An 11,020-nucleotide genomic window follows, 5' to 3' on the forward strand; every position below is an offset into this window, starting at 1 on the left:
TGAGAGACATGTACCCAACTTTAGAATTCCAAATGTGAAGCGAAATGAAGGCATAGAGAAGCGAGAGCTGAAGGGACTACAGCAGCAAAAGTGCTTGGTAAACATTGGCCATATCGGAATTGAAAATATTGGGAATTATCTCGTTTCCTCACTGCATTTCATCAAGTAAGGCATTATTTGTGTTTTTTCTTGATTCCTTTGGTATCTAAAAATTCTCAGGTGATAAATCTGTCTGTAAATTTTTTTTCAGATGCGTTTTCATTTTGTATGTAAAAACCTACTTGTGAACCATGGACGATTTAAAAAAATTACAGCCAGATTTATCACTTCTGAAACTTTTTAGATGCCAAAGGAATCAAGAAAAAACGCAAATAATGCCTTAGTTGATGAAATGCAGTGAGCAAACGGCCAATGTTCGCCATGCACTCTGTCTGTTGTCGTCCCTTCAGCTCTCGCTTCTATCTACTGTCATTTCTCCTCACTTTTGGAATTCTGAAGTAGGCTAAATGTCTCTCACGCTTATCCTGATTTCCATAATTATTTACAGCGTAAAAATTGACAATTTCAGCCGGTTTTAACGGGCCCGCTACGCTGGAAACAATGGTAAGTGCCTACCTGCAGTTCATCGCGTGTAATCCATTTGGAGTAGCGTAGCAACAGTACGGGTCATGGGTCGTGACCCCCTGCCGTGAAACCTCCCTATTCTGTTGTTCTTCTTCTTCTTCTTTGGAGTTTTACGGCAGCCGGCATCCGCAATGTTGCATTGCTGCCGTCTTCTGGCTTCATTCCACAGTACTCATGACTTTACATTATATCCTTTTTATAAGCCCAGAGGCCCTCAAGAAATCAAACAACAACTTTATTCCTTTTCCTTTCCCTCCACACTCTAGAATGATCTTTACTGATATTTCTGTCAATCCAATTTTCCTCATTTCAATGATCATAAGTCCTCTTTCTGTCTCATATCTCCTACATGCAATTAGGGCATGCTGAACTGTTTCTGGCTGATGGCATTCCTCACACAGCCCAGTAGGGTGTTTTCCCAATATTTTTAATGTGCTGTTCAGGTGAGTGTGTCCTATCCTCAATCTTGTTAATACTACCTGTTCCCGCCTGTTCCCCCCTCTTCTTGCTGTAATGCCCACTCTATTTTGTAGCGAATAGAGGTGCCTCCCCTTTGTCTCCTGTTCCCAGTATTGTTGCCATTCCTGATTTATTTTCTTCCACACAATGTGTTTTCCTTCAGATTTGGATAGTTGTAAGTTTACCTCTATGTTTCTTTTTTTACAGCCTCCTTTGCTAATTTATCCACCTTTTCATTCCCTTGAACACCAATGTGTGCTGGGACCCACAACAAAGTCACGTCACTGCCCCTCCTTGTCACTTGGCTTAATAGTAGCAGGATTTCATACACTAAGTCAGGCCGCCTATGGGATGCACCAGACCCAATACTCTGGATTGCAGATAATGAGTCTCTACATATTAATACTTTACATGGTTGCATCTGTTCCTATTCTGTTGTTGCTGCTGCTGGTGCAAGTCAGGATTTCATTGTTCTCCCCCCCTGGGGATCCGGGACATTAGTGCCCCTAACAAAGATGGCCGCCTCCCCTGGGGATAGATAGATAGATAGATAGATATAATTTATTGCCACACAACCAGGGTTGGTGGAAATTTGGGTTGTCAGCAGCAGTACAATAATAAAGAACACACAATAAAACTGTAACACAAACATCCACCACAGCATTCATCACTGTGGTGGAAGGCACAAAAATTTGGCCAGTCCTCCTCCATTCCCCCCCCCCCCCGTGTACAGGACCAGAGTCCAGTCAGTCCAGGATAGGCTCTTCCTCACAGGGACATTAGTGCCCCTAACAAAGATGGCCGCCTCCCCTGGGGATCCGGGACATTAGTGCCCCTAACAAAGATGGCCGCCCTTCATCAAGGTGCCGACGGTGAAGAAATTCTCCTCCTGCTGCCAAACCTCCATCAGTTCCGTGACGTCAGTGCCTGCACCAAAGATGGCCGCCTCCAGGAGGCGTGCCCGCTAAAAAGATGGCCGTCCCGCCGTTTCCTGTGTCGGTGACGTCATCGGGGGAGCGGAGCAGCAGCGATGGCGGTTTTCCCCGGAGCGCGAGCGAGGAGGCGGCGGCGATGATGCACAGAAAGCGCAGCAAGATGAGGAAGATGCTGGAGTGGAGAGGGTGGGGAGAGGCACGGGGAGACAGTGGAGGAGGGTGGGGAGAGACACGGGGAGACAGTGGAGGAGGGTGAGGGGGAGGGAGGGGGAGACAGGGGAGGAGGGTGGGGAGAGGGAAGGGGAGACAGTGGAGGAGGGTGGGGAGACAGTGGAGGAGGGTGGGGAGAGGGAGGGGGAGACGGTGGAGGAGGGTGGGGAGAGACACGGGGAGACGGTGGAGGAGGGTGGGGAGGGGGAGACAGGGGAGGAGGGTGGGGAGAGGGAGGGGGAGACAGGGGAGGAGGGTGGGGAGAGGGAGGGGGAGACGGTGGAGGAGGGTGGGGAGAGGGAGGGGGAGACGGTGGAGGAGGGTGGGGAGAGGGAGGGGGAGACAGTGGAGGAGGGTGGGGAGAGGGAGGGGGAGACAGGGGAGGAGGGTGGGGAGAGGGAGGGGGAGACAGGGGGGGAGGGTGGGGAGAGACACGGGGAGACAGGGGAGGAGGGTGGGGAGAGACACGGGGAGACGGTGGAGGAGGGTGGGGAGAGGGAGGGGGAGACAGGGGAGGAGGGTGGGGAGAGACACGGGGAGACAGGGGAGGAGGGTGGGGAGAGGGAGGGGGAGACGGTGGAGGAGGGTGGGGAGAGGGAGGGGGAGACGGTGGAGGAGGGTGGGGAGAGGGAGGGGGAGACGGTGGAGGAGGGTGGGGAGAGGGAGGGGGAGACGGTGGAGGAGGGTGGGGAGAGGGAGGGGAGACGGTGGAGGAGGGTGGGGAGACGGTGGAGGAGGGTGGGGAGAGGGAGGGGGAGGAGGGTGGGGAGAGGGAGGGGGAGGAGGGTGGGGAGAGACACGGGGAGACGGTGGAGGAGGGTGGGGAGAGGGAGGGGGAGACAGGGGTGGAGGGTGGGGGTGAGGGGAGAGAAAACACAGGGGAAGTCAAGTCAATTTTATTTTTACAGCACATAATTTGGGGGAGAGAGGAGAGGGTGGAGGAGGAGAGGGTGGAGGAGGGGAGGGAGAGGGTGGGGGGGTAATTTCACTGCATTAATGTGCTTGTGACAAATACAATTGACTTTGGGGGAGAGATAGAGAGTAGAGCAAGCTGAGGGAAAAAGGGGGGGGGGGGAGAGAGAGAGAGGGGGAGGGGGGGGTACAGCAAACTGAGGAAGAAGGTGGGGGAGAGAGAGAGGTGAGGAGGGTGGAGGACAGGGGGGAGGGAGAGTGGGGGGGGGGAGAGAGGAGGAGTGGGAGAGAGAGAGGGGGTAGGGCACGGTGGGGGGGAGAGAGGGGGCATAGTGGAGGAGGGTGAGATGGAGAGAGAACAAGATGAGGAAGAAGGTGGGGTGGTGGAGAGAGGCAGGGGAGAGGGAAGAGAGAGGGGGGGTGAGTGGGCACAGAGAGAGAGAGGAGAAAGTACAGCACGCTGAGGAAACAGGTGAGGGGGTGACAGTGGGGGAGGGGAGAGAGGAGGGTGGGGATGTTGTGATGTGATGGGGGCGAGGAGATAGATGGGGGGGGGTTGGGAAGAGAGGAATTTGGGGGATGAAGGGGGAGGAGAGGCTAGTGATGGAAGAAGAGAGGGGGGGGTGATGGAGGGGAGGGAGGATATTGGGAGTGGGGGAGGTGGATGGAGGGAGAGGCGATGGAGGAAAGGGAGAGGCAGGTGGATGGAGGGGAGGGAGAATGGGGTGACGAGGGGGAAGGAGTTGGGCGGGGGTGGGCTGGGGGGTGAGGGTGGAAGTCTGGGGTGAATATCTGACATTTGAGGGGGAGGTGAGACGGGGGGGTGCGAGAGAGGGGGATGTGAGACGGGGGGCTGTGAGAGAGGGGTGGGGTGTGAGAGGGGGGGGGGGTGAGAGAGATGGGGGGTGAGAGAGGTGGGGGGGGGGGGAGGTGACAGAGGGTCGTTGTGGCTCCCGGTACCTAACCAGGAATGTTCTGTTTGCAGAAGAAAGCGCTGCTGGCCTTGAAGAAGCAGAGTTCAGGAGCTCAGAGCAGCCAGGGAGGCATCAATCGCTGTTGGTGACCTCGCAGTGACCTCCTCCTCGCTGAATTACGCTCAACTCCTCCGCTCAGTCCATCTACCAAGCGCAGGCTCGGCGAACGCTATCGCCCAACACCTCCGCTCAATCCGTCTTAACCCACCTGATCTCCCGGTGGCTCAGCACTTCAACTCCCCCTCCCATTCCCAACCCTGAATTTCTGTCCTGGGCCTCCTCCATTGTCAGAGTGAGGCCCAGCGCAAATTGGAGGGACAGCGCCTCATATTTCGCTTGGGTAGTTTACACCCCAGCGGTATGAACATTGACTCCTCTAACTTCAGATAGCCCTTGCTTTCCCTCTCTCTCCATATTCTCCCCCTTACTAGTTCTCCCACTAGTCTTACTGTCCCCGACTACATAATTTCTTTGACCTCCTCCCCCCACCCCCCCCCCCCCCTCCGCTGACATGAGTCTGAAGAAGGGTCTTGACTCGAAAAGTCGCCTATTCCTTCTCACCAGAGATGCTGCTGAGTTACTCCAGCACTCTGTGAAACATCACCTATCCATGTTCACCAGAGATTCCTGATGTTGGGGAAGTCCAGAACAACAGTGAAGAAGGCGAATGGCATGTTAGCATTCATAGCAAAAGGATTTGAGTATAGGAGCAGGGAGGTTCTACTGCAGTTGTACAGGGTCTTTGGTGAGACCACAACTGGAGGATTGCGTAAAGTTTTGGTCTCCTAATCTGAGGAAAGACATTCTTGCCATAGAGGGAGTACAGAGAAGGTTCACCAGACTGATTCCTGGGATGTCAGGACTTTCATATGAAGAAAGACTGGATAGACACGGATTATACTCGCTAGAATTTAGAAGATTGAGGGGGGATCTTATAGAAACTTACAAAAGTCTTAAGGGGTTGGACAGGCTAGATGCAGGAAGATTGTTCCCGATGTTGGGGAAGTCCAGAACAAGGGGTCATGGTTTAAGGATAAGGGTGAAATCTTTTAGGACCGAGATGTGGAAAACATTTTTCACACAGAGAGTGGTGAATCTCTGGAATTCTCTGCCACAGAAGGTAGTTGAGGCCAATTCATTTGCTATATTTAAGAGGGAGTTAGATGTGGCCCTTGTGGCTAAAGGGATCAGGGGTTATGGAGAGAAGGCAGGTACAGGATACTGAGTTGGTAATGATCAGCCATGATCATATTGATTGGCGGTGCAGGCTCGAAGGGCCGAATGGCCTACTCCTGCACCTATTTTCTATGTTTCTATGTTTCTATGCTGCCTGACCCGCTGAGTTACTCCAGCACTCTGTGGAACATCATCTACCCATGTTCTCTACAGATGCTGCCTGTCATAGAGTGATACAGTTTGAAAACAGGCCCTTCGGCCCAACTCGCCCACACTGGCCAACAATGTCCCAGCTACACTAGTCCCACGCTTGGTCCATATCCCTCCAAACCTGCCCTATCCATGTACCTGTCCAACTGTTTCTTAAACTTGGGATAGTCCCAGCCTCAACTACCTCCTCTGGCAGCTTGTTCCATACACCCACTCTGTGTGAAAAAGTTACCCCTCAGATTCCTATTAAATCTTTTCCCCTTCACTTTGAACCTATGGCCTCTGGTCCTCGATTCCCTACACTGGGCACGAGACACTGCACCTACCCGATCTATTCCTCTCATGATTTTGTACACCTCTATAAGATCACCCCTCATTCTCCTACGCTCCATGGAATAAGAGACCCAGCCTACTCAACCTCTCCCTATAGCTCACACCCTCTAGCCCTGGCAACATCTCTGAACCCTTTCCAGCTTGACAATAGGTGCAGGATTGGCCATTCGGCCCTTCGAGTTGTTTAAAAGATGTTTGTGTGTCTCCCCCAACCTCCTCCCTCCCGCCCGCAGCGGCCCCTCTCCCCGCCCCACGTTAACTGGTGTTCAGCCTCACTCCCCCCCCTCCCACCGCCCAGCGCTGTACGACCAGTCGCTGACTGACACAGCCACGGCCACAGTGGAGGCCAAGATGCTGGTGAAGACGGGAGCCATCAGTGCCATCACAGCCGAGAACAAGAACTCCGGCTTCAAGCGCTCACACACCCTGGAGGGGAAGCTCAAGGTGAGAGAGTGCATGTTGTAGTGGATGTGGCTTTACAACCCACATGACATGCTCCCACTCTGCCTCCCCATCCTCCACTCCCCCCTCCCCACCCTCCCCCTTCACCACCCTCCCCATCCTCCACTCCACTCCCCCCTCCCCTTCACTACCCTCCCCACCCAACCCCACCCTCCTCCCCCTCGCTATCCCCCTCCCCACCCTCCCACTCCCCACCCTCCCCCATCCTCCACTCCCCCTCCCCACCCTCCTCCCCCTCTCCACCATTCCCCACCCTCCTCCCCCTCGCCACCCCCTCCCCACCTCACCTTACCCTGGGTCAGGAGTATTTTATCACCCCTCAGAGTGTCCAAGTTACCCGTCGAATTCCTATTAAATCTTTTCCCCTTCACCTTGAACCTATGTCCTCTGGTCCTCGATTCCCCTACTCTGGGTAAAAGACTCTGCATCTACCCGATCTATTCCTCTCATGATTTTGTACACCTCTGTAAGATCACCCCTCATCCTCCTACGCTCCATGGAATAGAGACCCAGTCTACTCAACCTCTCCCTACAGAGCACACCCTCTAGTCCTGGCAACATCTCTGAACCCTTTCCAGCTTGACAATAGAAAATAGGTGCAGGAGTAGGCCATTCGGCCCTTCAAGCCAGCACCGCCATTCAATGTGATCATGGCTGATCATCCCCAATCAGTACCCTGTTCCTGCCTTCTCCCTATCCGCTATCTTTAAGAGCCATATCTAGGTCTCTCTTCAAAGCATCCAGAGAATCAGCCTCCACCGCCTTATGAGGCAGAGAATTCCACAGACTCACCACTCTCTGTGTGAAAAGGTGTTTCCTGGTCTCCGTTCCAAATTGCCTACCCCTTATTCTTAAACTGTGGCCCCTGGTTCTGGACTCCTCCAACATCAGGAACATGTTTCCTGCCTCCAGCGTGTACAAACCCTTAATAATCTTATATGTTTCAATAAGATGCCCTCTCATCCTAAATTCCAGTGTGTACATGCCCAGACTGTCCATTCTATCAACATATGACAGTCTCGCCATCCACGGGAATTAACCTGGTGAACCTATAACATATAATGAGCATTTGAAGGCACTGGGCCTGTATTCGCTGGAGTTTAGAAGGTTGAGGGTGGACCTCATTGAAACTTACCAAATAGTGAAATGCTTGGATAGAGTGGATGTGGAGAGAATGTTTCCACTAGTGGTCGAGTCTAGGACGAGCAGGGCCGCATTTAGATGAAGAGGCTATTCCACTTGTGAGGCCCCGCCCAATCCGCCACCCCCACGACGAGAGGAAGATGGGACGACAGATGGCACAATGGGATAAGTGTTCGGCTGGCAACCGGAAGGTAGCCGGTTCGAATCCCGCTTGGAGTGCATACTGTCGTTGTGTCCTTGGGCAAGACACTTCACCCACCTTTGCCTGTGTGTGAATGTGTGTGAGTGATTGGTGGTGGTCGGAGGGGCCGTAGGCGCAGATTGGCAGCCACGCTTCCGTCAGTCTGCCCCAGGGCAGCTGTGGCTACAGAAGTAGCTTACCACCACCGAGTGTGACTGAGGAGTGAATGAATAATGCGATGTAAAGCGCCTTGAGTATTAGAAAGGCGCTATATAAATCCCATCCATTATTATTATTATTATACCAGTTTCACACCGATGTGCAGCCGAACATGGCCAATGAGACACGGGCAGGAAAGCTGCGCTTTTTATTTATTGCCAGTGCTAGTGTCGAGTTATCGGCTTAAAACACTATTATTCTAAAATGGAGGGCAAGGAAAATTATTGAAGTGTTGTTTAGAGACTACAGTGTATTGTGACAGCATATGTAAGAAAGGCTTATGACAGTGTCAAAAATATTAGACACCAGGCCCGTACGAAGCTTTTCAAAATGGGGGTGGCATGGCAGGATTACAAAAATGTAATGTGAAATAAGTGCACGCAGCGCATATTACAAGCGCGAAGCTGAAAGGCCCTTGCGGCAGGGGTCCAGAGCCTGCTTAAGGGCCCTGGAATCTCAGTGCATTCAGATGATCTCTGGTGTATTCTGCGCCTTATTTTGGAGCAATTTTTGCACTAAATTTATGACCAATATTTCAGAAATAATTTTGGTTGAGTCAAGAGTAATCGGTTGGAATGGGATGATTGGGATCATTGTTGTATCCATTTCTTTAAAATCACTAATTGAAGCTGTCCTTGTTTTAATAATCAAGTTGTACTGTAAAATGTTATGTAAAATGTTATAAAGGAGCACACATTTTTTTAGAAAATGTTTTGTGTGTTGATTTGATTGCCTGTTACTGTTCGACTGTTAGTGTGTGCACATTAAAAATATGATGCAAAATGAAAGTCGCAAACTATGGAATACATATTTTTCAGTATTGTTATCAAGGAAAAGAAAGCAGTTCCAAATGTTTGATATTATTCATATGGAGGAGAAAATATAATTGCTCTAAAACCTACCTTAATTTTGCAATCACACAAAAGATAATCCCCCTTTCCCTCTCTGCCCTCATCCTTCCCCCTCCCTCTCCCTCCACCTCTCCCCCCCATCTTTCTCTCCCCTTCCCCCATCTCTCACCCCCTCCCCTCCTTCTCTCTCCCCCCTCTGACTCAACTCCCCCTTTCCCCCTCTCACATCCCCCCCTCTCTCACTCTCTCCCTCCCATGCAGCGAGAGGGGAAGTGGGGCCCGGGGAGAGGGAGTGTGGGGCCCGGGGAGAGGGAGTGTGGGGCCCGGGGAGAGGGTGTGTGGGGCCCGGGGAGAGGGAGTGTGGGGCCCGGGTAGAGGGAGTGTGGGGCCCGGGGATTGTGGGGCCCAGGGAGAGGGGGTGTGTGGGGGACCCGGGAAGAGGGGGTGTGTGTGGGGCCCGGGGAGAGGGGATGTGGGGCCCGGGGAGAACGGGGTGTGGGGCCCGGGGAGAGGGAGTGTGTGTGGGACCCGGGAAGAGAGCGTGTGGGTGTGGGGCCCGGGGAGAGGGGCTGTGGGGCCCGGGGAGAGGGATTGTGTGTGGGGCCCGGGGAGAGGGAGTGTGTGTGGGGCCCGGGGAGAGGGGTGTGGGGCAGCGGGGAGAGGGGCATGTGAGGGGGCAGGCGAGGGAGTGCGGGAGGGGGGAGTTGAGGGGGGGGGGGGGCATAAGGCCTAATGTGTGTGAAGTTGCGGGGAGGTTTACAATGTTTCTTATTTAATGTCCCTTGTCTAGTCTGAAATAAAGTTCATCATTGGATCAGAAGAAATATAATTGTGTGTGTTATATGATTCTATACATTTATATCACATTCATGTATGTGTGTTTATAAACATTTTATTCTTTAACATGAATTAACAATCATGAATTAACATAATTATGAATCTAACCCTATATCACACACAAAAAATGTCAATTACCCTGCTGGTCGGGTCGGTTCCGGTTACTACAAGATCAACTCAAACACTGCTTGTGAGCCATTTAAAAAGAAATGATTTAAAAAACATTAAAAAAGACAATTACCAGAGTCATATTTTCTTCTTGACAAGAAGTATGAACGGACAGAATTATGAATCTAACCCTATATCACACACACACAAACTGTTGCCCCGCAACATTGAATACACTGCGAGTCGGGTCAGGTCAGGTAGGCTCAGGTTACTAAAATGGGCGGGGAAAAATGCCCATGATCCCCTCCATAGCGTACTACACGTCAGCCCATTGTATTTAGCAGGATTGGCCTATCTTGCTCCGCTATAAAATCTTTGCTGACCATTGTTTCCAGCGTAGCGGGCCCGTTAAAACCCCACCGCTGAATTTGTCCATTTTTGCGCTGTAAATAATTATGGAAATCTGGATAAGCGTGTGAGACATTTAGCCAACTTCAGAATTCCAAATGTGAGGAGAAATGACGGTGGATAGAAGCGGGAGCTGAAGGTACAACAACAGACAGAGTGCCAGGCGAACATTGGCCGTTTGCTCACTACATTTAATCAACTAAGGCATTATTTGTGTTTTTTCTTGATTCCTTTGGCATCTAAAAAGTTTCAGAAGTGATAAATCTGGCTCTAATTTTTTTTTAATCGTCCATGGTTCTCGTGGGTTTTTACATACAAAATGAAAACGCATCTGAAGAAAATTTACAGCCAGATTTATCACTTCTGAGAATTTTTAGATACCAAAGGAATCAAGAAAAAACACAAATAATGCCTTACTTGATGAAATGCAGTGAGCAAACGCGATATTTCCCAATATTTTCCATGTTTACCATGTTCCACACTATCCCCGACTCCCACAATTTTTTTCAGAGCTAAAATTCAACATTTTGGCGATTTTTAACAGGTGGGAAAGTAGAGTTTCTAGCATTAATAACATATACCGGAAGTGACGGATGTCTTCCAGTTGTATTTAGCGGCTCCGTGCGTCGAGCCCTATGACCCAGTGACCTTTCGTGCAACCTCCCTATAGACCCAGAGACAGACAAAACAAACAAACATTCGTGCAAGCTATTCACACATGGTCAGTATCTCTACATATAATAGTGTTATTTAATCATGCGGCGACTTAGATTTCTGTACATTCATCACCTATCGTTCCAGAGAGTACTCGTGGAAAAACGTTAAAAACGCGTGCAAACGTTGTAATTTGTCTGTACACAAAAATGCTGGAGAAACTTAGCGGATGCAGCAGCAGCTCTAATGAGCGAAGGAAATAGGCAACGTTTCGGGCCGAAACCCTTCTTTACACTGATGGGGGGTGTGGTGCGGCGAGAAGAA

The 11,020-nt window shown here is 51.2% G+C and overlaps 1 protein-coding gene across 1 annotated transcript; it reads left to right on the forward strand.

The window, feature by feature from the left end:
• Window positions 1–2,055: 2,055 nt before the first annotated feature.
• Window positions 2,056–6,298, forward strand: LOC116966234 (negative elongation factor E-like). Its single transcript, XM_033012380.1, has 4 exons — window positions 2,056–2,173; window positions 3,575–3,612; window positions 4,126–4,195; window positions 6,132–6,298. The coding sequence occupies exons 1-4, from the start codon at window positions 2,056–2,058 to the stop codon at window positions 6,296–6,298; spliced, it is 393 nt and encodes a 130-aa protein (XP_032868271.1).
• Window positions 6,299–11,020: the final 4,722 nt, after the last annotated feature.

This window comes from Amblyraja radiata, chromosome 36 (genome assembly GCF_010909765.2).
Source record: "Amblyraja radiata isolate CabotCenter1 chromosome 36, sAmbRad1.1.pri, whole genome shotgun sequence".
NCBI lineage: Eukaryota > Metazoa > Chordata > Chondrichthyes > Rajiformes > Rajidae > Amblyraja > Amblyraja radiata.

Excerpts from the sequence above, each read along its gene's own strand:
- LOC116966234 (XM_033012380.1), top strand. The coding sequence starts at position 2,056 with ATGGCCGTCCCGCCGTTTCCTGTGTCGGTGACGTCATCGGGGGAGCGG. Across the intron at positions 3,613-4,125 it reads ACAGCACGCTGAGGAAACAG|AAGAAAGCGCTGCTGGCCTT; the intron begins GTGAGGGGGTGA and ends TTCTGTTTGCAG. Across the intron at positions 4,196-6,131 it reads CCAGGGAGGCATCAATCGCT|CGCTGTACGACCAGTCGCTG; the intron begins GTTGGTGACCTC and ends CCCACCGCCCAG.